At 50.3% G+C, this 22,906-nt stretch overlaps 8 protein-coding genes across 8 annotated transcripts; 5 read left to right on the forward strand and 3 right to left on the reverse strand.

Annotated features, from left to right (window-relative positions):
• Nucleotides 1–1,406: 1,406 nt before the first annotated feature.
• Nucleotides 1,407–4,953, reverse strand: M431DRAFT_494176 (hypothetical protein; the record flags this gene model as incomplete). The annotated part of the gene is made up of 3 exons (XM_024917215.1): nucleotides 1,407–2,594; nucleotides 2,660–3,819; nucleotides 3,879–4,953. The coding sequence occupies 3 exons, from the start codon at nucleotides 4,951–4,953 to the stop codon at nucleotides 1,407–1,409; spliced, it is 3,423 nt and encodes a 1,140-aa protein (XP_024775419.1).
• M431DRAFT_407888 (hypothetical protein) lies at nucleotides 4,820–5,595 on the forward strand. Its single transcript, XM_024914919.1, has one exon. It carries the CDS (start codon nucleotides 5,060–5,062, stop codon nucleotides 5,519–5,521), a length of 462 nt encoding a protein of 153 aa, XP_024775420.1. The 5' UTR covers nucleotides 4,820–5,059; the 3' UTR covers nucleotides 5,522–5,595.
• Nucleotides 5,596–5,857: 262 nt separating this feature from the next.
• On the forward strand, nucleotides 5,858–7,032 carry M431DRAFT_507404 (hypothetical protein). Its single transcript, XM_024918959.1, has 2 exons — nucleotides 5,858–6,064; nucleotides 6,190–7,032. Exons 1-2 carry the CDS (start codon nucleotides 6,040–6,042, stop codon nucleotides 6,774–6,776), a joined length of 612 nt encoding a protein of 203 aa, XP_024775421.1. The 5' UTR covers nucleotides 5,858–6,039; the 3' UTR covers nucleotides 6,777–7,032.
• Nucleotides 7,033–7,432: 400 nt separating this feature from the next.
• M431DRAFT_507406 (hypothetical protein) lies at nucleotides 7,433–8,509 on the forward strand. Its single transcript, XM_024918960.1, has 6 exons — nucleotides 7,433–7,550; nucleotides 7,616–7,744; nucleotides 7,803–7,914; nucleotides 7,970–8,068; nucleotides 8,121–8,246; nucleotides 8,307–8,509. The coding sequence occupies exons 1-6, from the start codon at nucleotides 7,519–7,521 to the stop codon at nucleotides 8,415–8,417; spliced, it is 609 nt and encodes a 202-aa protein (XP_024775422.1). The 5' UTR covers nucleotides 7,433–7,518; the 3' UTR covers nucleotides 8,418–8,509.
• Nucleotides 8,510–8,758: 249 nt separating this feature from the next.
• On the forward strand, nucleotides 8,759–12,125 carry M431DRAFT_530264 (hypothetical protein). The gene is made up of 2 exons (XM_024920789.1): nucleotides 8,759–8,902; nucleotides 8,963–12,125. The coding sequence occupies exons 1-2, from the start codon at nucleotides 8,831–8,833 to the stop codon at nucleotides 11,909–11,911; spliced, it is 3,021 nt and encodes a 1,006-aa protein (XP_024775423.1). The 5' UTR covers nucleotides 8,759–8,830; the 3' UTR covers nucleotides 11,912–12,125.
• Nucleotides 12,126–13,545: 1,420 nt separating this feature from the next.
• On the forward strand, nucleotides 13,546–15,453 carry M431DRAFT_408083 (hypothetical protein). The gene is made up of 4 exons (XM_024914922.1): nucleotides 13,546–13,867; nucleotides 13,940–14,005; nucleotides 14,083–15,212; nucleotides 15,334–15,453. The coding sequence occupies exons 1-4, from the start codon at nucleotides 13,773–13,775 to the stop codon at nucleotides 15,366–15,368; spliced, it is 1,326 nt and encodes a 441-aa protein (XP_024775424.1). The 5' UTR covers nucleotides 13,546–13,772; the 3' UTR covers nucleotides 15,369–15,453.
• A 2,357-nt stretch (nucleotides 15,454–17,810) lies between these two features.
• Nucleotides 17,811–19,343, reverse strand: M431DRAFT_83307 (hypothetical protein; the record flags this gene model as incomplete). Its single annotated transcript, XM_024923296.1, has 3 exons — nucleotides 17,811–18,850; nucleotides 18,965–19,020; nucleotides 19,069–19,343. The coding sequence occupies 3 exons, from the start codon at nucleotides 19,341–19,343 to the stop codon at nucleotides 17,811–17,813; spliced, it is 1,371 nt and encodes a 456-aa protein (XP_024775425.1).
• Nucleotides 19,344–20,526: 1,183 nt separating this feature from the next.
• On the reverse strand, nucleotides 20,527–22,776 carry M431DRAFT_507410 (hypothetical protein). The gene has a single exon (XM_024918961.1). It carries the CDS (start codon nucleotides 22,619–22,621, stop codon nucleotides 20,834–20,836), a length of 1,788 nt encoding a protein of 595 aa, XP_024775426.1. The 5' UTR covers nucleotides 22,622–22,776; the 3' UTR covers nucleotides 20,527–20,833.
• Between the last annotated feature and the right edge of the window lie 130 nt (nucleotides 22,777–22,906).

Here is a 22,906-nt window from a genome sequence, read left to right on the forward strand (position 1 = left end):
GACTGGGAATATCTTGGGGGATTGAGGGGCATACGAACCTTTTTGGTCATTGATATCAAAGGTATTCAACGTCGGTATGGGTATGTCCTGTCCTGCTTCAACAAGTAGGCAAGCTTAGTAAGAGAACAATATTATTCTCCGAACCAATATGTGTGTGTCTGGTGATGCTTTGTGTGAAGTAATCTACTCCATGGGACTTTTGCCAGTAGATGGACGGTATTACGTATTCACTTCTCACCTGTACCATTGTCTACAAGTGAACATTTTCATGTCAAACAAGCTCATTAAAGGCTGTGTATTGCCTATCACCTAGCATTCTTATCTCATTTTCCCCACGCCCACCACCCAACCGCATTCACCCGTTTGTCCTCGCATTCACATTCAAACCATCCATTCGCCCACGCCTTCAACCGAAGAATCAGGCCATGGTACGACGCATAAAACCGAACAATAAGAAGAGCACAATGTTAAAAGGAAGAAATAGAAAGCAATCAAACAAATCAATTGACCGAGGCCCTTCATCTAAGCCGCCAAGATCAACAACCATGGCTACGCAGCCGAAATCTCATAATAGAATTCGATAATCTAGAAACCAGGTACCAGAAAGGACAGTTTAACCACGAACCGACAAGCAAGGAAGAAAAAGAAAAGGGGTAAAATAAAAAGAGTTCGGAGAAGGAAAAAAGAAGAAGAAGAGTATAACCCCCAAGGGGGGAAGGGAAACAATCTTTGCCGCCTCAGTTCAATAGCATAAAATCATCCACACGTCTCTCTCCTGGTCTTATTTTTGGGGGGAAATTTGTTCCTCATGGCCATGGCAGATGGCCGCCTCTTTTTGGTTGGAGCGCAGTGCACAAACTGAAAATGTAGCGAATCTTTTTTTGTTCTTTGGGTAAGAGATTCAATCCGATTTCGGGTTCATCTTTTCGTCTTTTCTTCAAATAAGCCGCCAAATTGCTCGCAATATTCGTCATAGCTCTCCGTTTCGTTGAGAGCCAAGGCTTATTTTTCCATAATCATATCCTATAAACGCCGCACAAAGATTCAAGGCCGGCCAATTCGAAGGGAGAGACATGTCGAGAGCTGAAGGTGGGAATAGAACGAAGAAGGAAGAGGCCGGTCCGAACCCTGCCCCCCAGGTCCGAGAAGGGGTATAGCCGGGGGCAAGGATAGAAGTCATTAGAAGTCGAGAAGCATTAAAGCATCAGATATACATTTAGAAATGAAAAGACTTGGTTGGCCGGAATGCCGACGGATGCAGGCATAGTGGCCGATATAGATATTTTTGTGGTGCACCAAACTATCCATAAGGTGCATCGTATATGTACAGTATTGATGGGAGAAGAGCAGAGAGAGTAGACGTTCTGAGTTGCCGAAGCTGAATGGTAGGTTGCTATTGAGAGTTATTACTGAGCAATGCTCTCTGGGCTCATCATGCCAGTAGTGTCGTCCTTATCAGTTTGGCTCATTCCGCCCTGGCTCTGCATACTGTCCGTCCGCTCCATGCTAGGTGCAAGTGCCAAGAGCGCAGGATTGGGAACAGCACCGTTCGGTAGAGGTGTAGTCATTTTCTTTGCAGCCGCTGCATTTGCTGCTCCACCCTTCTGAGGGGATGCATTCAATCGAGCTTCAGCCGCAGCGGCCTCCAGCTTCTTCTTTTTCTTAGCGAGTGCCAACTGTTCCTTGGGTGGGCGTTTCTGCGCGGAAATGATCTTGCCGCTGGCACCAAGACGAGGGCGCGGTTTGCGCTGTTTAGTCGGTAGATCTTCATCCTCAACCAGTGGTGTGTCGCCATTAGCGTGAAGCTTGGCCAGGAAGAAGTTCTTGACCAAGCCAACTTGGTGTTGGATGTTCTCCTTGGTGACAGGCTCAGATATGAGAAGCGGCTCGAATATTTCACTGCTTGACCCGCCAGAATTTTGTGTTTGCATCTGGTACTGGTTGCGCACTCTACTCTGCAGCAGGTGGAATGGCACGGAAACAAAGTCAAGACCCATTTCCTTGTCCAGTCCGAGAGCCCGGAAGCCAAAGAAATCTTCTCCAAGATCCTCGGCAAAATCTCCACTGGTAAACTGATCACTGCCGTCGTTGAAAGCGCCAGCTCCATCTTCACCTGCTTCGGCCGAAAGAGCAGGACGGAGAAGGTCAGCCAGATGGGACTTCATCCTATCGTGCAAAGCACCCAGCCTGCTACCCAATCTATCGACGTCGTCTTTGACATAGTTCTCCAAAGTGGCAACATCATGGCCGTTCTCTTCCAGTGTATGAAGGATCACCTCCTCTGGTGTAAAGCGTGGCTGTAGCGTCATCTCGCCTCCAACCTGGACCGATTTCTTTTCAGCCTCTCGGTAGATGTTAAACGTTCTGATTAGCTTTTGAAAATAGTCGGCTGCGATGCCCGTAAAGGTATCTATAGCAGATGGCTGCAGCTCCTCAAAGCCGGTGGTATAGAGAATTTTCGCAATGGAACGCTTTAGAGCATTTTGGCATGTCTCGGACGCCATCACTGGGCCATCATCTGCGATGAAATGTGGCTCAATATCTAGCTCCCTGAATGGTTCCGAATTTGACTTTGGGAATTGATTCGTATAAACCTTTGAGTAAGTGTAAGTTTGTAATCATCCCTGAGGAGAAAATGTACGAGTGAAGCTCTTCTTACCTGGGATTGGACCTGCATCTGCTTGATAACAGAAATCTTCATAGCCAATTTTCTTGTTTCTTGTATCTGATGAATGTTTTCGTCCATCTTCTTGGTCAATTTACTTTGTGATGCAACAAACGAGCCGGGCGAAACGAGTCGAAGAAACTCCTCGTGCTGATTGATAACTTGGCCGTCGCCATCTTCGACCCATTGCAGCTTTGAGGGGATATCTGGAATATTACTCAGGGGGGTATAATAGTCAGGGATTACTTGTTCCTTTTCCTCTTCGATGCCCTCAGCCAATGTCTCGGGTGCTTTGCTTCCAGCGGCTTTGGCAGTAGTTGCGGAAGTATCAAACTCAGTGCTGTTGGTCAGCTCTGCCTCTTTTTGGCGAGCCAGGAATCTTCGCATGCCTGCCTTGCTTCTGAGTAAGGCTGGAGCGTCCACGCTAAGCTTGTTGTCTTTGAACAGCAAAAACCGCTCCTTGGCTGTCAGAGCTCGGTCTTTCTTTGTACTTTGCTTCCATATCTTATACTCCTCATCTTCATAAGCTTGCTCGGTAGCTTGGCCAAAGGCTTGGTTCAGGCTCATTCCATTGATGCTAGGGCCGTCAATGTCCATTACATCAGCGTTGCTTGTAATTCCAGACGGGCCATTGGCCGCACCAGGCGTGATGGAACCGCCGATTGGAGGCGTGGCAAACCCATTGCTTCCGTCCATTTCTGATCCTTCACGACCAAGCTTTCCCAACAATCCGTTTACTTGTAAGATTGGCTTCTGGTCAACAACAGGAGTATCCTCTTTGGGATCGTTAGGAGCTTTCCTGGACTTGTTGGCTCCCTTGGTACCAGTGGCCTTGCGACCACGAGAAGACATGATGGGCTCATCATCAGAGTCCTCGCCGCCGTCATCTTCGCCGCCATTTTGCTTCCTTCGTTCTTCAGCTTCAACTTCGGCACGCGATCGGATGGCGAGATCGGGAATAAGAGGTATCAATTTCTCGGCTTCTTTCCGCATACCATTTGCCATTCGGCGGAGCGGGTGGTTCATGTCTTGGTTATACTTGAGGCAGTTGTCCCAGATAAGGTTAAGATCAACCACAAACTCGGTTTTGGATTTGTAGGTCAACGATTTCAACTTTTTGGTCATCGTGCCCAGATCCATGGGGTTTTTGATAACTATGGGTAAAGTTAGTAAGGCTACACGCTCGAGGGCGAAATGTGGAATCTGCCCATACAATTATAATAATCAGGAGCGTCTCTCTTGTTGACACGAGTGAGAAACGGCGTTGAGTACTCCGTGTGGGCTTTCAGCTCTGTCAACACCTTTTCTAGAGCTTCGTACAGCTCTTCTTGGTTGACATTTTCTTCGCTTGCCCACTTGCTGCGGTTTTTCCGCACTTCGTTCATCAAGATCCTAAGCTCGGCATCAGAAGCCTTTACCTGATCTCTCTTCATGTCTATCCTTGCAATGAGATGTTTGAGGGTGAGACTTGACGCGCCAAGATTCGCGCTGCTGAGAGAGCCTTGATTCGCAACTTGTGATCCAGTCGCACCTGCGCTTTGATTATTCTCCATTTCAGCCTGGAGCTGCTTCTCGGAATCTTCTAGCTGCTGCTGCTCAAGCATTGCTGTTCGGTCGTTCTCTAGTGTATATATAATCGTGTGGAAGCTTCGCCGGGCGGCGGCTTCTGTTACCATCCTCACATCTTCCAGTTGCTTGATGGCATCATCTTCAGGCTTCCCCTTGGTTTGCGATCCATCCTGGGACCTCGCTTTATCTGCTATTCTGCTAGGAGAAGTGACCGACTGAACCGGAGAACTGCCGGATTTGGACGGCGATAACAACGAGTTCGAAGCAGCTGCCGCACCCTGAGGCTTGGGAGCGGCAGACGGTACGTCTTCGTCTTCCTCGTCTTCGTCATCGTCGTCATAATCATCTTCGTCTATTGTACGCTTCGCCTTCTTTAGTGGCGGTTCTTTTATGGGTTCGTGGTCGGTGGTTGGAGGGAGGGTAACGGCAGGGGTGGGGGGGTAGCGTCGTAGAGCCTCGATCGCGTTCAAATTATAGGATCCATCGTCCGCAAAGAGCAGGGCGATCTTTTCTTCTGATTTTTGAAACAAGTCTGCGAAATGGGCGCGTCGCCTCTCGTCTTCGATATCAAGGGTTGCCTCAGGCATCAACACCAGCGAAGTGTCGACTGGGGTCGCGATACGCGCCAACCCATCGTCAACAATCTGCAAACTCCTGCTGCTGTTGGAATGATGCAATCCTGGCGGCGGCCAGGCTGCCTGACCATTAGGAAGAGTCATATTGGGCCCCGAGCGATGAAAGCGACAGCAGGGCCCCTTTCGCCATGCGCCAACAAATGCGCTCGCGTGCGGCCGGACCGGGAGCGAATGAGGACCTCAAGACAACATGGGCCAAAGGAGAAGCATCGATATAGATGGAAGCCAGAAAATCGCGACGAACGGAGATGACTTGGCCGAGTTTCGATGGATCGCGATCGCCTGGTTTGTCTGCGGATCGAGAGATGAGGTTGAGGATTTGGGAGGCTTGTACGTATGGGGAACCCTTCCCCAAAGCGGAGACTTTGCACTGGGTCACTGTTCGGCGGCAGCTGGGCCCGGTGGTACCAGCACGCTATGGGGCGCTTTACCGGACTCTTGGAGCAGGGCGACGCAAGAGGTTATGCTGCATGAAAATATCGATAAGGCTTGCTTTGCTTTGACAGGCTCTATGCATGCCGCTGCAATGATTGCTTGCTGGTTATTGGGAGCATGGGCCTACGTCGTGCGTGTACATCTCGCGGATAGAGGCATGAGCATTACGAAGTACTTCCACCCGTACTGTGCCAGTGTAGTGTTTTTCTTGCCTTAGTAAGGCTCTGTAGTAAGGGACAACCTGGAACCTTTTTTTTCCCCAGCCAAGTTCACTTACACGTGAGACCACACGTGATAGTTAGCTCACTTGCTTGAGCACATCGAGCAGGCAGGGCTTACAGAGCACAGTGACCACATAGCTGAAAAGACAAGAAGTAGAAAGCAAAGGATATTGCTAGATTTGCTTTGAATATTCTCTTTGTGTGCTTGAATAAACAACGATTTATTAGCGCTGCTGTACATAAGTTTATACCCAAGAGTGAACCGTGCCAGCTCAGACATTCCATTTCTTAGTCGCCCAGGTAAGCACCACCTGCTGAGTCGGTACGTATTCGGCTGCGCCACAGCTTCTCCAGCTCAAGACAAGCTTCCTCGCAACTCCACGCCAATTGCATGCAGATACGCTGCCTTGTATCTAGTCATTTGGTCTAGGGAGCTTTGCTGCTCTCCAGGCCGTCATATTGCTCAGACCTCTGTCACATTTGGAGCCGTTTCCTCGACTCCCCGAATCTAGCCATGCGGATAAGACTGCCTTTTGCAGGTGCGTACGTCATAAGCCCAGACCGCATCAACCAAAAAAATTCAAAAATTCATCCCTTGCATTCTGCGAATAGCACACGCGCTGGCCTTGGTAGCTCGCTGGAAGATGCTAATAGTAGTTTCAAGGTGTTTTCCTGCTTCTTCTGCTCCTGGCGGGCTATGCTGGTCTATCGACTATACAGCTCGGCGCTTATGTCAACGACAAGGTCCTTCACTTCGTAACGTTCTTCCTACTGACGGTCGTATTCTACTGGGTCGTTGATACCAATCGTCGGCGAATCCTACACATGACCCTGGTGGTCTGCACTCTCATACTTGGTGTCGGATCCGAGTTCGTACAGAGTTTCCTCCCCAACGATCGAGATTTCGACATCTACGATATAGTAGCAAACATCGCCGGTAGTTTACTTGGACTTGGCATCTGCGCGTGGTATCACAAGCGAATGCTTGAAAGAAAACGACAGCGCAAACACTATGACGCTGTCCCGGGTGAGGACACTGAAGATGTAGAACTGGGGCAAGGTCAGGAGTCTGGAATCACGGACGCTTCAAGTCGAAGCAGGACTCTTGAAGAAGAAGTCGATAACTGGGATGAAAACGCTGAAGACAACTGGGATGATGACAACGCATCGATTCCCGAAACGCCATCGCCTGCAATCGCCAAAGAAGCAGAGGCAGCCGGTGCTCGGGAAGCTAAGAAACGAACAGATTAACATGGTTTGGCTTAGTATCTGGAGTTTGGGTCGATCTGGGGGGTTCATATGTATACACAAGTACGATGACGGGATAGGGCTGTTGGCGTTTCGTGTCGAAAATATGTCATCCAGACGCAACAGTATGAAATGGGGAGGGTAGACGATGTATATGTGCTCATGCCCTTTAGCTATATGTCTCTCTAAGCATGGTGGATAAAACGCCATTCAGCTGCATATTTTTAGCAAGAATAAGATAAAAGTTTGCCTACCATCGAGTACAGTCTACCCATGAAAAGAGCAATGGTAAAAAATCATTCCTGTGAGCTTTTACTTGAAAACAATGCTCATCATGTTCCGCGATATGCATCAGAGACGGCGCAGTGATTTATGGCTCACGCGTAAGCTATATACCACGCCAAGGGGAGCCGCAGATGGAGATCCACGGCTAGGCCATCTAGAAATTTACCTCCATTCAATTTTTTTTGGTTGTTGTAATTCATCATCTTCCGTGAGGCACAATAATGGCCTGAATGGAGCACATCTTGATTCTGGACAAGTAGATGGGCCTTGACTTACCCTGCATTTTGGCTAAAATATTCGTGACATTATTCTTGTAAAGGAACCCCTCCATCTGCCCCTCACCTCACCTTCGGTGAGGTACCCACTATTATTCCTGCGAATTGTCCCATGGCGGCATGACCTCCTGGAGTTGTGTCCAAAATCTCCAATTCTATGCGCTGAGAGACGCACTGCAGCAAAGATGGCGAGCTCAGAAAAACAGCCAGTCGTAAGGCAAGTGGAGCGGCAGTAAAGAGCTGACATTTGATCTGCGAAGGTGCTAACAAAGCTGGACACAGTGGTAAAGATGAGACTCCGACCAACCCAAGGGGAATTCCCTACGCACCCTTCGTCGACAAGGTCGAGGACTACGTATCAACCCGGGATGATGTCGAGCCGACGCTTCGGAACTTCCAAGAAATGATCTCGTGAGCTGCGACAATTTGGACTGTTGCCATGGCAAAAGGGCTAATGAGCCCGTGGTAGGAAGTATCAGTTCATGGAGCTGAACCTGCAACGTCGAATGACGGGGCTGAGGGAGAAGATTCCTGATATCCAGAAGACGTTGGATACCGTGCAGTTCCTCAAGCTGCGAAAGGTTCGACTTTGCAAAGCAATTCCGAGGAAAACAGCTTGCTCATGCCTGAGTTTAGGAGGAGACCGATCCCATTGAGACAACCTTTGAGCTCAACGATACTTTATATGCCAGAGCAAATATCCCACCGACTGAGGAGGTTTACATTTGGCTAGGGGTATGATGGGAGTTCTGGGAAAACTAGGACTGTCAAGCTGACTGTACTACAGGCCAATGTCATGCTGTCTTACCCAGTCGATGAGGCAGAGACGCTATTAACCTCCAAACTCTCAGCGGCTAAAACAAGCCTGTCAAACTGCGAGGAAGACTTGGACTTTCTCCGAGAGCAGATTACCGTGAGTAGCCTCCTGGCCTTTGAGAAGTTGGTTTAGTTGGGTTGCTGACAATGAGTTTAGACCATGGAGGTTGCAACTGCGAGGGTTTACAATTGGGAGGTAGTACAAAAGAGAAAAGAGAAATTAGAGGAAGAAGCAGAGAAGAAGAAGCTGAAGGACAGTGATGCGTAATAGACACTTTGGAAAGGTTTCACATTTCTTTCTGGCTGGCCACGAGGAGCTCTATTCCAACAGGTGACTTTTATATAGGTGCAAAAAAAAAATACATGGGCGTTTTTTCTATCCTGTATGATAATTTTTAGAAAATATTTGCACTTGGATCATTTTCCAGCGATAAAGTCGATCGCGAGCTACCTCATGAGGCTTGATGAATGGTACCTTAGTAGGAGTCTGTCCGGACTACCCCATAATAGAAGGGACCCGCTTTTGGGCACGCCCCGATTGTTGCATTTGTATGGCAGGCCGAATTTGAACTTTTGGAAGACTCGCGATAACGCTTTAGCTACTCCCTCCAACCGCCCCATTTTCACGACAGAGGCTTCTTCAACGGACCCTTGCTGGCCGTGTTGGAGATATGAGGAGGAATGCTCAGAAATGCAACACGGGAGTTGGAGCAAAGGCGGCGGGTGCCGCGCCAACTGTTCCATCCATCTTTGGTAGGTGCCCATGAATTTCGTCGAAGGGGAGTTTGGCATCTCATATTTGCCTTTTTGCAGATGGTCCATGGATCGCCGTTGCACATCTGTAGCCGACGAGCTTTCACGTCGCAAGCCGCCATTGCTGTTGGGCGCGAGGCTGGAAGGATCTCCAGATTCGACCAAGACGATCGTATTTTTGAAGCGCAATCTGCTCGACACATCCCGCGAGCTACAACATCGACCGGCTATTACAGACACACACCTCGATCTCCCGCACATAATTACGAAAACCATCCAACTAGCCAGTATGAGTTTCCTACGAACAGTTCCTCACAACATGGGCAGCATAAAAATACCAATGCCGAACCCACCGAAACCAACACACTTCAAAGCTCTCTAGATTCGTCGAAGCCGTCCTCTCCCTCACGCCGCCGTCGCAGAGCTGGACATTCCTCTACGTCTCCCACATCATGGCGTTATAAATCACCTAATTTCCTACTGCAGCGGGTACTGGAAGCCAATGAAGATACCGAGAGTTGGAGGATACAGGCTGCTGCGAGTCGTAGCGCTCGTCTTCCAATAATCCTGCTGCAGATGATCATTCGCAAGACAGCATCGCAAGAACCCCGCCAGAATGAGCTTCTGGATCTCCTTCCATCTTCTCAAGAATGGGAAAAGGCAATGGACGTCGTACGGCGAAATGGCCATTCACATACTGACTTGGCTTATTATCTGTATATTCTCGAAGGCAAGACAGATGACGTGCGCTGCGAAAGGTTTCTTGAACGCGATTCATATAAGCCACCATTTATTTTACACTTTCTCCTCCGGCAATCTTCTAAATTCACCAGGCTCGAGACTCTCGATCGTCTTATTAGCCATTGTCGCTCTTCATATCTGGATGTGATGAGAGCCGAATCGGATAGAACAAGCGTCCGGACCAAGAAATCAAAGCGGGCACATGGACCGGCGAGTTTCAATTTTGTCATGTCCCTTCTTGCGCACCACTGCATACGGCTTGATGCTAGACACACTGTCAAACTTGGAGAACTAGCTGTTCAATATATTGAGACAATAGCGGAATCATCCCTACCACAAGAAGAAATCTACCAAGCTCAATGCTTGGTGTTTAACCACGGCCTTCGACTGTTTGGTTCGGACTACCGCAGGCACTCGATTCAGAAGTCATCACCAAATTCATTCTTTTGGGAAGCACAGAGAATTCTTCTTGCTGTTTCTTCCAGATTGAAACGGCAACTGCTGGTAGACGTGGAGGGTTTCCGTGCAATTAGAAAAGTATTGGCAGGCATGTCCAAAAACCAAGTCGAAATACACAGTTCGGTTAGACACGCGCCTACATGGCCCCCGTATTTACTACCTGGAGATGGCATGGATGAAGAGATGGATCCCGAAGACAGCTGGAGCCGGTCTGTGAGAGCGGGAGTATTGATGCAAGAGGCTGGGTTCGCAAAAGACGCGCACGATGACGCTGTTGATATCCTACAGGGCATGTTTCCGGATGGTACACCGACTATACAGCAACGGGTGTCGCTGGCGAGGAGTCGGAAGGTGGGCCTATGGGAGGCTTCCATCAGAGCTACGCGCAATGCACAGGAAGCTTGGGAGAGGTTCCAGAATCCTCCCGAAGAGGGCCTTGAACTCGGCTTAGCGGAGTATACCGCGATGTTTGAAAAGTTGACGATGAGAGAAGCCGACGAGAACACAAGAGCCCTCCCTGGTGACAGAGCCTTAAACTTCCCTACTCCTCAGGAAGCCAATCTTACCGAATTTGAAAGGGCTCGCATTCGCCCGCCAAGTGTCTCTCAGCTTTACGAGAAGATGCTACTGGATGGTATCCGTCCAAGTGGCAACTGTCTTGCAATCCTGGTGGCCAACACTGAATCAATGGAAATGGCGCGGAAGTATCTACACGATTTCGATCGAACTGGAGCTCTTTATCGTCTGGTATCTCAAGAGATGGATGCCCAAGCTCTGAAGAAGGTGCCTATTGGCCTTATCTCAGCATATATCCAAGTGATGACACGACAAGAGGGCAAACGAGCAAGAAAATACATGATACGGGCTATTGAATTGGCGGAGCAGCGATTGGGGCCCAACCAGACACAGTGGTCCAATTTCATCTGGGGAACGATTCTGAAAAACCTATCACAACACCATCACGGGCTGAGGATAGTTGTTTATCAGCAGCTCAAGCTATCTCTCCATGTCATACAGAAACTTGATGGACCTGATGGTCTTCCACTCCCCGCATTCATACAGTTCAGTAAGACCATACGAAAGATAGCTAAGCGCGAACTCGAACAGCTTTCCACCGAATTGGAATCTGATTCGCCGACGACTAGAGACCACGCGCTGTGGGCGTTGTACGACGAGAAATCTAGGCACAGGGATGCTATGCAATGGGATACTTTCGATAATAGACCGGGAGCGCTTGGCGTGTTTCGCCACTTCCGGTCTTCCGCTTTGCGGATGAATGAGTTGTTTGACAAACTTGCTTCACATGAAAGAGAAAGCCGGCGACTACTGGGTACGACGAAAGTGGCACCATTGGATGAGATGATGTGGCGAAGGGACCCAGCTCGAAGCGAGCACGCTTACGAGTATATGATTTCCTTGGCATACTTGGGCGAGTTTCAACAGATGGTCAAGCTGCTGAGTTGGTTAATCAAGGTGTGGGGGCAGCCTGACATGGTTCACGCATTGTCGGAGCTGGACGAGCCGCCGCCGTATGCTGATTTTGTGAAGACACTCTGCGCTTTTCGATTCTTGGCCGAGCCGATGCTCGAACCAGGGGTGGTGAAGTCTTTGCGGGAAGCAATTGGCGCGGCGGGATTGCACTGGACATGGCCTGACGAGGAGGCTGTGGAGGCGTACGTCCATATGCAAGAAGATGAATCTCTTAATGTTTTGGCGCGCGTGCTGGAGCGGGTGCGCTTCTCATGGACAGAAGATACAAATAGGGCTACTGAGGTGGAGCGCGGCAGTGAATGGAGAAGCCATGTATAAGCTGGGCCAGGGAATCTACATGTAAGCAATATTTGAAACAGGGAGCATGGTATTGGGGCGTTTGCAAGGAGAAATCGGCTTTGACGACGGTATATGAAGCTAGCACACTGTGATTTGTATATAGTAATCCTGTTTGGAGAGGCGGGAACTGAACCGGGGCCTGTGAATCATCCCGGAGAATAGATGGTAGAATTAACACTACTCACATATGAGGTTAAAGTTGATATCGTATTGTGCCTTGGTGATACATGCAGGAACACAAAGGTGGACATATTAGTAACTGGTTCACAAAACTTGGCCACTTGGTACTACCAGGTCAGGTAGTCTAATTTCTGCTGCTTCTATTCTGAGGTTGCAGAGGGCCGAGCGGCTATCGTAGTCTCATCTTAAATCTAGAGTGCAGGGGGTCGAATGGGCTTCCGATTGGTGTGCAGATCCCGACCTGGAAAGCTCAGCGGGTGGTACAAAGTACATTGGTAAACAAGGTAGATGTAATACAAGAAAATGCACAAGCAAGAAAGAATAAAATTGTGCCATTTGTTTAGAGATTGATCTGATGGATCGGAGAGAATTGAAACAGCTTGCTAGGCTGGGACTTGGCTGTTTGAATACGCAAACGAGTGCCTTTGACAGTGGACGCTTTGAAACCACGCCATGCTCACGGGACGCACATCCGAACGAAGGAAAGACATCCCCCCAAAAGAGTAAAAGAACAAAGAAAACGAAAAACCAGGCTGCGAACAAGCCTATCCTCACCACCAAAGCCAGCGCGTGTAATACGAAACAAGCCCGCCGGAAAAGAGGCATGCAAAAGCCAGCGACTGGCGCTTAACCCAAGCCTACCGTTGCAGCCTCCCCCTGGTGCTGAGCCACAGGTGGCATCGGTGGGGCGGCGCTGATAGGCCAGCACGCCTCGCCGGCTCAGACAGCGGCTGCACAGCAGCTCGAGCAAGTTACATCCAATATCCAGTATTTTCTTGGGGGTCTTGCGGTGACCAACCGCGCGGATGCGGCCGAAAGCTCTCAGACGGCGAGCGTGAAGGCGATTTTTTGCTAAGCGGGAGGCTGCAGCGAAAGGCCCTGGTTCGACTGGGGGAGACGTTTACGAGGACTTACTTTGATGCTGGGATTGGGATTGGGGGAGCGAAGGCCATCAAACCATGCGCGTCTATCGTTTAAGGCGGAAACGATTTGATGGGCTCTTTTTTTACTTTTCTTTGTTTGCGGCGGATACATAATACACGGGGCGATCCTTTCCCAATGCTTCTTCTTCTTGGTTCCCGATCTGATGATTAACGTTGCATGTTGTGTCTCTTGTGTGTGTGTTTCTGGTGCTCTGGTTAACCTGGGTTCCTTTTTCCCACCACTTCTCTCATTCATTCTCTTACTGTCATCTCTTTTCTCCATTCTTTTCTTTTCTCTTCTTTCAGTTTCTTCTCTCTGAGGTTCTACCCTTTCCTTATTTGTCTGTCGATCACGCTCACTTGCAGTTGTATGCTGCCTTTGTTTGAGTTACCACGTTCCCTTCCCATCGTCTATTCACTGCTATTAGGGCTTTCAGTCTGCCTCTATCTAATATCCTTTCCTTTTTCACCATCTGTTTCCCCTTTTCTCATTTTTCTTTTCGTCTTTCGAATCGTCCTATTTCGCTCTTTGTCAAGTTCACTGTGACACAGTCCGCACACAACCATCTCTTGTGTGTTGAACACGCATAATTATTATCAATCATCGTTCAATCCTTTGTTCACACTTTATGGTATAGCAAACTGCATCGATTGTTGATCTTTACTGTATTCGAACCCCTCCCTACTTTCTTTTCTTCTACTTCATCGCTGCGCGATCTCTTTCCTGAAGTCCCATAATGCGTTACGATATACTCTTCAGCGCCTCGCTGGGCATGTTCTTGGCTGCTCAGCCTGCACAGGCTGGTCCATTGCCACGCTTGAGAGCCAGAATGTAAGTCTTTTCAATACCATGAGTTTTATCTGTACTATTGCATCATGCTAATCCTCTTCTGTGTTTGTGTAGGCCCAACGTTGCGCGAGCTGACACAACCGCCGTATTTCAGACGTCGCCAATTCCTAATGAGGCCGGGTAAGTCGCCTTGAACTGATAAAAGGAGAAGACTTGGAGTAAAGAAAACACACATGTCTAACACATCTGATTTCTAGGCCTTCTACTGAACCCGCTGCGTCTTCAGCTTCAACTCCTCGCCCCATCTTTCAAACCTTGACGGGCTCGTCAGTAGATATACCCGACTCTCTCATCTCTGGCACACCTTCTCAGGTTCAGAGCCAAGCTCCAGCCACATCTTCGGCCCCAGGAATCACTGTCATCCCGATTGTGGACTCTTCAACCACTGCAGCCGCCGGAACGAGTGCTCCAGCTGACAGTACCGTCGAAACTTCGGCTCCGGTCGCTACACCAACTACGTCTAGCAGTGTTATCGAGACTTCTACCCAGGTTTCTGTTCCAACTACGTCCAGTACTGCCGTTGGCATTCCTACTACAAGTGCTACCTCGGCTACTTCTGCCGAGCCTGCCAGTACAAGTGCGACTAGTCATGTGGCTGACCAGTCCACGACAATTGCGTTCCCAAATGATAGAGCCACCACCATTGCTTCCCCTGAGGGATCCAGCACCACTGCTGGCACTCCTACCAATGTTGCTACCTCGGCCACAGCTCACAGTACCTCTGTGGGAGAAACAACCTCTGTAGGAACAACAACCTCTGTTGGAACAACAACCTCTGTTGGAGGAACAACTTCTGTGGGAGGAACGTCAACTTCTGTGGGAGGAACAACAACTTCTGTGCGACAGACAACCTCTGTTGGAGGAACGACAACCTCTGCTAAGCCTTCGTCGACAGAGGCAACTTCTCAGACAACACCAACAAGTGCTTCAACTACGGGATCTGGGGCTTCAAGCTCTGCTACTGTAAACACAGAGTCTCAGACGGCGACAACCGGGGTTAAAGAATCTACAACTGCACCTCTGACTACTGATACTGCCGCTTCTTCTGCAAGCACTGAGGCTTCGACCACTACCAACACTGCGGCTGCCACTACTGCTTCAACCACGGCAGCCCAGACTCAGACGACTGACCCTGTCTCCGAGACTACAGCTCCGACAACGCAGACGAGTGTTACTAGCCAGACGCAGCTGAGCTCAAGTGCTGGCAGCACGACGGTGTCGGCTAACCCTTCCACTACAGAAGGTACTTCTGCTATTACTGAAGGCACTTCTTCTACTGCTGAAAGTACTTCTGTTACTACTGGAGCTGCTTCTCCTACTACAGAAGGTACTTCGGCATCGCAGACTCAGGCCCCAGGAACCACTGCTGCCGAGTTTACTACAAGCTCTATCCCCTCAAAGCCAGTAGTTGACTCTACAGTTCTGACTCAGCCTCACTCTACCACCAGTGCGGCCGCTACATCCACTGGAGGAAGCAGCCTGACTTCAAGTGCTACCAGCCCTGGAACTACTGTTGCAACGTCCGAGACCACATCTTCTACCGAGTCGCCAACGAGCTCAGCCTCAACCTCAGAGATTGCATCAACTCGTGACACAGCGTCTAGCTCCACGTCAATCGCGTCTACCGCTGCTACAAGTGCCACGAGCGAAGCGATGTTCTCGACTTCGTCAATCCCAACTGAAGCCACAGCGCCCCCAACCTCTGCATCCTCCACAGCCTCGTCAACTTCAAGTTCAACTTCATCCAAGGGTAGCACTTCCAGTCAGGCTGCCACTGTACCAGCTTCAAAACCGGAGAGCACGCAGCAGTCCACCCTGACGAAGCCTGTATTCCTCCCTACCCCTGAGCTCCCTACTTCCAGCTCCTCATTGAGCTCTGCGCCATCCACCGTTGCAGCCTCCCCGTCATCGTCAGCCTTACCTCCGCCCCCACCTCCTGCAACAACGGCCACGTCTACGACAAGACTCACAGCTACTGTCACCGTTCAGCCTACGGGAACACCTGATCTTGCTGTCCCTACTGCTTTCGAAACCTTCCCCACAGGCACCTCGACCGTTCCGGCTCAGGTCTTTGCAAGCAATCTCGCCCAAGCCCAGCAGTACAACAATGTCTTCAAGACTCTGACCCCCAACTCTGCTTGCACCGGCTCCCAAGCGGCTTGCATCGACGGCCAACTTGCCAAGTGCGGTCCCAACGGGGCGTTCACACTCGAGGAATGCACCATCCCGGGAATGAAGTGCTTTGCTCTGCCAATGACAGTTACAGAGGGCGTCTCGGTGGGATGTCATGACACTTCTGAAGCAGAGAACATCCTCGGCGCCACGGCCGGACCTCAGAGCAGCTCGCCGGCCCCCACACCGGCCCCTACATCGGCTGCCCCTACACCGGCCGTCCCCAGCGATGATCCGGTTAATCCTCCGGCGATAACTCTCACCACCATTATCACCATCAGCGATCGGCCACCTCCGCCGCCTGCAACTACATCGGCCTCTTCGACAACTCCAGTGGTGCCCCAGGAGCCTTCATCGACGCCCGTTCCTGAACATCAGCCTCAGCAGCCGACTCTGGACCCCGTCGTCCCTCCTCCTGCCACCACCAGTTCTGCGGCTCCTCCTCCTCCTCCTCCTTCGCCGCCGCCAGCACCAACTACTTTCCAGACCATCAAGACCAGCCAGCCCGCTCCCGTAGTCACGCCCCCCTCGGCCCCCGTCTCTGCGTTTCTCCCCCCTCCTAACCCCACGAGCCTCGTCCTCATCCCCATCCCTAACGATCCCGCCCCATCGGAGCTTGCCATTCCTAGCTCCGAAGGCAATCCTCGTACTACCGCAGTGGTCAACGGGACTCCTACCGTGTCGGTCTTCTTCACAGTCACTGTCACTCAACAGGAGAAGGAGACTGTCACCGTCACTGTCAGCGCTTAAGAGGGCGAGTTGTTCTGTACACGGGAATCTCATACATGGGCAGGTTTGCAATAGGCTGGGTTTGTTTGTCTTACAACTGCACACTTTGCTTAATCTATCCAACGTTTTGTTTTGTTTTCTTTTGTCTCCGCGTTCTTTTCCTATGTTTCAATCTACAAATAATCTTGTAGTCGGTCGTATAACAGGGGAACAGGGGAAAAAAATAATGCTTTGGTGCGGGATCAAAATTGTTTTCATATATGAATTGGACCCATACGGGAAAGGGAAAGGCCACCTTTTAATGAAGTACATATACTGAATGGAGATGGGAAACGAACACATCGTGGAGTTTAATACCAAAGTCGGGAGGTAGTCTGTCTGTTTATCCTTTCGCTCATGCATTTAGTTCGATTTTTTGCTCTCAATATCTATATACGTACAATCTCCAACACGTCTCCCGTAATAACGTTGTTCCATCGCTATGTTATGAAAGAAAAAAAAAACAAGAAAGAAAGGGCATATTGTTTCTTCATTACCCTTTCGTGAATCAATGCTAGTTCCGGGGTTTCCGTTTCGCTTCATGCCCCGAATGCTGTATGTCCGACTGTGATCCTTCTATGAAGACTTCGTGATACGAGATTTCCGACGATGGGAGGCCATAACATAGAGTAGAATGGGACCACTCAAGAAGAAGAAAAGAAGGGGGTAAAAAAGGACTACAAGATAATAGTAGAAGCAGAAGATGTATGCTAGGATGATTGCCACCTTTGTTGGTGACATGGGAAAAAAAGAGGAGGGAAAAAGAAGCAGGCATTAAAAATTCATGTCCAAGTTGCGCCAGGTAAAGACATCCCTGCGTAGTAATATTGAAGTGAAGTTGAAAAAAAAAAATCCAAAGAAGAATGAAACAAAGAAGGGCCAAAAAGCGTGAGGAATACCCCATCACTCAACCTGCTGATGCTGAGCTCTTACTTCGCAAAATCGCGGCTGTAAAGTCCGAGGCTGCTCTGCCGCGGTTAAATCGCTAATTTGTTGCCGGCCGAAAGTTGCCAGCAAAGGGACTCGCAACCTCGAGCCTCTTAGCCGCTGGTTCACGGCTGCTGGCTTCCTCGTCCACAGTGCCGTACTTGTCCTGCCAGAGCTTCCGCATGACTTGGTAGATGAACCGGTATTGGATTTCGCCTTGGACCATGCCGCGGCGTTGCTGACGGAGGCTATCAACCGCTTGAAAGACAAGATCGGCACGCTCCATAGGCAAATCGTATCTTGCCAGGTATCCTGCGTTTAGTTCCCTAATCAAATGTTCAAGACAGATGAATGTACCCGTACGACCTACACCCGCGCTGCAATGAATAATGCGTGGGGTTGATGGTGCGCAATACGATCGCGATAGCTTCATTAGCTCTAGAAAGCTGTCCAAGTCATCCGAAGTTGGTACACCAAAATCGGGCCAGCGTCTGTAGAGGAAATGCCAGACAACGCGGGGTTCTTTCTCCCCTTGGACATGAAGGAGAAGTTTGCGCTTCTCAATTGCGCCACCTGCAAGCTCCTCCACCGAAACAAAGGTGAGGTCTGCCCTCCAGTTGTCGTTCCACAGATTATAGTCGTTGACACCCCAGACGGTATCCTGTCCGCCTGTGGGAAGTTCATCGCCCATGGGGAAATATTGATCACACTTGATCACATCAAGCTCAATCATGTTTGTGAGCTGCACAATGACAGCGGGGGAGGGACACTGTTCAGCAATCATGCGCCAGACATGGTCGAATGAGGATACCGTAGGGCCTTGCATGGCAAGGTAACGCAACGGCGGCTTGTTCGGGTCAGTCGGGGACGTAAGAGTAATGGCAGAGGCGTTGACATAGTCGAATTCGGTTTCTGGGACCCGAAGCTTGACCCGGTTATAAGCCCAGGGTTTGATGTTAATGTAGCGATCCATCTTCTCGAACGTATCGGCGTGCTTGTAGATGATCCATCGTGCATCCCCCATGTTGTCGTCTCGCATGCCCTGCGCAACTCTGACTCGCTCAGCCCAGGTGAGTTCCTGATACTTGACGTCGATGTCTGTAATGGCGTGCGATGTTAGCGGGGCGGGAGTACTTGTAGCGCCAGTAGATATGACGTGCATATGCATTCGGCTTGCATATACAGCTTATCTTGGTGAGAGATATGACGCACCTTGCTGCGACAGCGTCAAGAAGGCTGGCAAAACTGGTGGCGGCTGGTTGACGCTCCTGCGGCGATCCTGCACAGGCGGTGATTTGTGTTGCGCTGGCTGAGACGCTGGTCGCGCAGGCCTCTGCGGCGACTGGATGCCATCCTGGGCCACCACGACGGCTGACGGCGTGGTTGGAGTGAGGTCTGAAGGAGGACTGTCCCTAGCGCGCTTCGACGGGCCTCGCAGTCGCAAGCTCTTGAATGGTGACATTTTGTGGTGCGTTCGCTGCACCGAATCATTGACGCTCATGTTTTCCGATGCGACGGCGGCATTGCGATCGAGGGCCGTCTCGATGACTGGAGGTTTGGGTTTCCGGCGAAACTTGGGGATCTTATCCATGACAGCCAGGGAGGAGATTTTGGTAGCCCTGGCGGCTGCCTTTCTCACGGCTTTGGCCAAGAAGACAACTAGGCGTGCTGGATTAGCCGTTGCTGTCGCTGTCGCCGTGGATTTGGATTTCGGATTTCGATCGTTGGCGGGTTTGGTTGGTGAGAGCGGCGACCGAGAAAAATAATAGTAATATCAAGGTATGGATGTACCTGGTTTGCGAAGAGGAAAAAAAGTAAAGATTCTGTCAAGGAGCGCGCGAAAGTGAAAGAGAGATAGAAAAAAAGCGGGAGAAGAAGGATATGATGAGTCCGGAGTCTGGAAGAGGAGGCGATGGCAAGAAGAGGAATATGCAATCGCGGGAAAGTGCGAGGGGATCTGGTGTAGAGGTTCCCAGCACACGGCGCAGGCGGCGCTGACGGAAGTGGTACCGGTACCTGCTAATGAAGCCAATATTGGATTTGATGCATGCAATCTGAGGGCTGTAAGATTGCCCGATGCTTTAGCGAAGATGGATTGCTTACGAACACTAGATTGATCGTAATACTAGCACCGGGTACATACATGTATTAGTAGTGCCTTGTAGTTTCGGTAGGCACCCGGTGGTATCCCCGGTACAGTAATAAGGATGGACAATACTCCGTGAGCAAAAAATGATACATCTGCTGTTGAGATTGAAACATCTGACCAGGCCAAGAGCGCCAGGCTTGGGATATTGATTGCATGCATGCATATACATGTACATCACAGCGCACTAGGCCGGGATTAGCGCCGTCACATTGATGCCAACTTCTTCAGTGGAGTTCCGCAGCGCATCGCGTCGATTCCAAGCACGCGACTTGTGTAAGTGCACCCAGTACCTGCATGCCGCATCCACCACTAAGACGCTGCCAGTTATTTTTGTTCAAACATAAGGTGTGGTCATTTGATTCGCTTCCTCCTCCTGAGCGCGTCATCCAGCCAGCCCCGGGACAGAGGCTTGCTCGCGTCAGCTGAAGCTCGTGTCGCCGCCTTTGGTGACTGTGCTTGGCTCGGCGTGTTTTGCATCTGCGTCTGTGTGTGCACATCACTCAATGTTCCCAGAACGGGGGCAAATCATAATGGAGAGATCGATCCATCCTAATAATATCTTACAGTACATGCACCTCAGGCACAATCCACAATGTTTTTCCTTCCGACTCCCTTGCATCACCTGTTCTTTTCTTTTCCTTGCTTTTCCTTGCTTTTTTTCTTTTCCCTTCTCTTTCCGTTTTTCTTTTTTTTTTCCCTCATCTTTCCAACCATTAATTCTTCGCACCGCCATCTTTGGTTTCAACACACCATGTGAGACATGTGACACCCAACAACTTATAAGCCAATACAAATCCCGTATGTGTATGCTCAGCAATAGGCGGATATGCGCATCCAACATCCTGCATCAGCTGAGCCCCGACCTATTATTACCCTCTCCATCACTCTATACTTGTACATGGCTTTTCGTCTCCCCCTTTTTCTTGCTTCCATCAAACGGCAGAGTAAACCCCTGTGACAAATCTTCCGCATTCAACTTTTTGTTCCAGCGTCACTTTGCGGCCCTTGCCGCCTTCTCCTAGCCGGGCAGTTTGTCGAGGTGTCAGACATAATCTGTGCCGTCCTGCGTCCCCATCCAATGGTGAAATGTATGTAGGTGTGTTCAAGTTATTCCGCTTGCCTGTTCCTAGCTGGTAATGTTCGTTGCCTCCCCAGAAGACCACGTCAGATCCCCAGTATGTCTCATTCTCAGAGGACCGGCTCGACACAGAAGTCTGTGTCACATTGTCCATGATTGCGGCGCCATGAGTCGCGCCAATGTTCAGAGTCTTGATCTTGATAGGCACTAGCTGGTTGCTTCTCTCGTCAAACTCAGAGAGTCCTGAAAGCCCCTTCAGTTTGGTAGGTCCGAGAGAAACATGAGTCCATTTGCCAGTACCAAGCGAGCCAGTGGTGCCTTGCCCTGCGGCCCAAATGTCAAACGTGCTGTGAGGTAATCTCCTTGAAGGTGCTGTGGCGCCGACCTCGGTGTTGCTGGTGTCAGGCACATCAGCTTCACAGGAAAAGAAGGTATTCAAACCACCGGCAGCGATTGACGAAACTTTGGGTACCAGCCCACTGCTTCCGTACAGCTTGTGAGTTTGTAAAATAGTAGGGGTAGAGACAAAAGCACTGCCCAGTTGGGCCTCAAAGCCAAGTTGACCAAAAGTGTTGTCACCAAACGTAAAGATGCGTCCGAGCTTATCTAGAACAACCGAGTGATAGTCTCCCGTTGCGATTTGCTTGATATCAAACCCCTTGAGCGAAATGACTTCATGTGGTTGATCATAGCGCCCTTTTGGGCGTGTCTCCCAGGTGAGGCCTGGAATGCCCATTTGACCCTTGGTCGGAAAGGATGAAGCGCTCGAGGCACAGGAGAAAACTCGTCCGGTTGAAGTTCGCAGCAAGCAATGCTCTTGTCCGCTGCTGATATCGACAACGCGCTCACCCCATCTGAGCCCTGTTGGGGTCAAGCTTTGGAAGCTGATAGCCTCGCTGCCAGACGAAGACCAGAGGGACCAAGAGCTCTTCTCCTGCTCCAGCTTCTTGCCGCCCTGTTGATCATCACGGGAGGCCGGTATGGCATATACCGAGCCGCCGCGAGATAAAGCAATAATCCGGTCCTCTGATACTTCAATTTTGGCAAGATCCTTGCCCTTCAGAGTCGTCACCGGCGTTGGATCTGCCTTGGAAAACCCCAAGCCCCATTGCACAAGGTCGCCCTTCTCCGTGATGGCTGCGCCAAAATCCTGAGTGAGCTTCAAGTCACGGAGAAGCTGGTTGTCGAAATGGGATATTCTACGCGGAAGCTTGATGTTCTTCTCATTCGAACTAGGGTCAATGACTTTTCCCGTATTCGAGCCCCAAGCATAAACTCCGGGATGCTCCCAGCTTTTCTTCACCTGCATGTGCTGGGAGCTAATCAGCTCGCGGTTCTCTTCCTTTGAGGCAGCGTGCTTGCGAGTCTTTTCGAATTCCAAGTCAGCTTTCTGATACCCTGGCTGGGCTGCTTCAGGAGCCGAGCTCAGTCGAGCTTGGAGCTTAGGATAGTAGTATGCTCCTGCTGCCGCCACGGCGAAAACAGCCGCAAATCCCACGGCTTTCCCTCCCCGCCGCTTGGGCCTCCCTTCAGCTGAGTCACTGGCGTATCGAGCCCATTGGCGCTGATTCGTGGCGAGATGTGGTCGAGCCGAGAGACGAAGACGGGACGCTCGCCGAAGGGCGGACTGAGAGGCATTCATAGCTACGGATCTCTGACCTAGGTATTGCTGCTTAGATGCTCAATCAATACCGGAGTACACCTGATGGCCCCGCTGTGGACTGGATTGATCTGCGTATGAGTGCAGCGACCGACTGTGAGGTCGCAGATGCCATGAGATCATGCACTACGGAGTATCCATGTATGCAAAAGTAAAAAAGGCTTTTAGTGCATACATCCCTGTACTGAAGCTTTCGGCGACCCGATGATGTCATGCCGCTAATTGGCTGGTCCAAGCTGCGAGCTGCCAATAGCACACACGCTATTT

Source organism: Trichoderma harzianum (genome assembly GCF_003025095.1).
Source record: "Trichoderma harzianum CBS 226.95 unplaced genomic scaffold M431scaffold_5, whole genome shotgun sequence".
Taxonomy (NCBI): domain Eukaryota; kingdom Fungi; phylum Ascomycota; class Sordariomycetes; order Hypocreales; family Hypocreaceae; genus Trichoderma; species Trichoderma harzianum.

What these genes read in the sequence shown, in the direction of transcription:
- M431DRAFT_507404 (XM_024918959.1), top strand. Translation starts at nt 6,040, where the DNA reads ATGCGGATAAGACTGCCTTTTGCAG. An exon ending in GATAAGACTGCCTTTTGCAG is followed by an intron (nt 6,065 to 6,189) that starts GTGCGTACGTCA and finishes AGTAGTTTCAAG; the next exon opens with GTGTTTTCCTGCTTCTTCTG.
- M431DRAFT_408083 (XM_024914922.1), top strand. Translation starts at nt 13,773, where the DNA reads ATGCGTTACGATATACTCTTCAGCGCCTCGCTGGGCATGTTCTTGGCT. An exon ending in CCAATTCCTAATGAGGCCGG is followed by an intron (nt 14,006 to 14,082) that starts GTAAGTCGCCTT and finishes TCTGATTTCTAG; the next exon opens with GCCTTCTACTGAACCCGCTG. An exon ending in TGCTTCTCCTACTACAGAAG is followed by an intron (nt 15,213 to 15,333) that starts GTACTTCGGCAT and finishes CTCTACCACCAG; the next exon opens with TGCGGCCGCTACATCCACTG.
- M431DRAFT_407888 (XM_024914919.1), top strand. Translation starts at nt 5,060, where the DNA reads ATGGGCCAAAGGAGAAGCATCGATATAGATGGAAGCCAGAAAATCGCG.
- M431DRAFT_507410 (XM_024918961.1), bottom strand. Translation starts at nt 22,621, where the DNA reads ATGAATGCCTCTCAGTCCGCCCTTCGGCGAGCGTCCCGTCTTCGTCTC.
- M431DRAFT_507406 (XM_024918960.1), top strand. Translation starts at nt 7,519, where the DNA reads ATGGCGAGCTCAGAAAAACAGCCAGTCGTAAG. An exon ending in AGTTCCTCAAGCTGCGAAAG is followed by an intron (nt 7,915 to 7,969) that starts GTTCGACTTTGC and finishes GCCTGAGTTTAG; the next exon opens with GAGGAGACCGATCCCATTGA. An exon ending in AGGTTTACATTTGGCTAGGG is followed by an intron (nt 8,069 to 8,120) that starts GTATGATGGGAG and finishes ACTGTACTACAG; the next exon opens with GCCAATGTCATGCTGTCTTA.
- M431DRAFT_530264 (XM_024920789.1), top strand. Translation starts at nt 8,831, where the DNA reads ATGCTCAGAAATGCAACACGGGAGTTGGAGCAAAGGCGGCGGGTGCCG. An exon ending in AACTGTTCCATCCATCTTTG is followed by an intron (nt 8,903 to 8,962) that starts GTAGGTGCCCAT and finishes GCCTTTTTGCAG; the next exon opens with ATGGTCCATGGATCGCCGTT.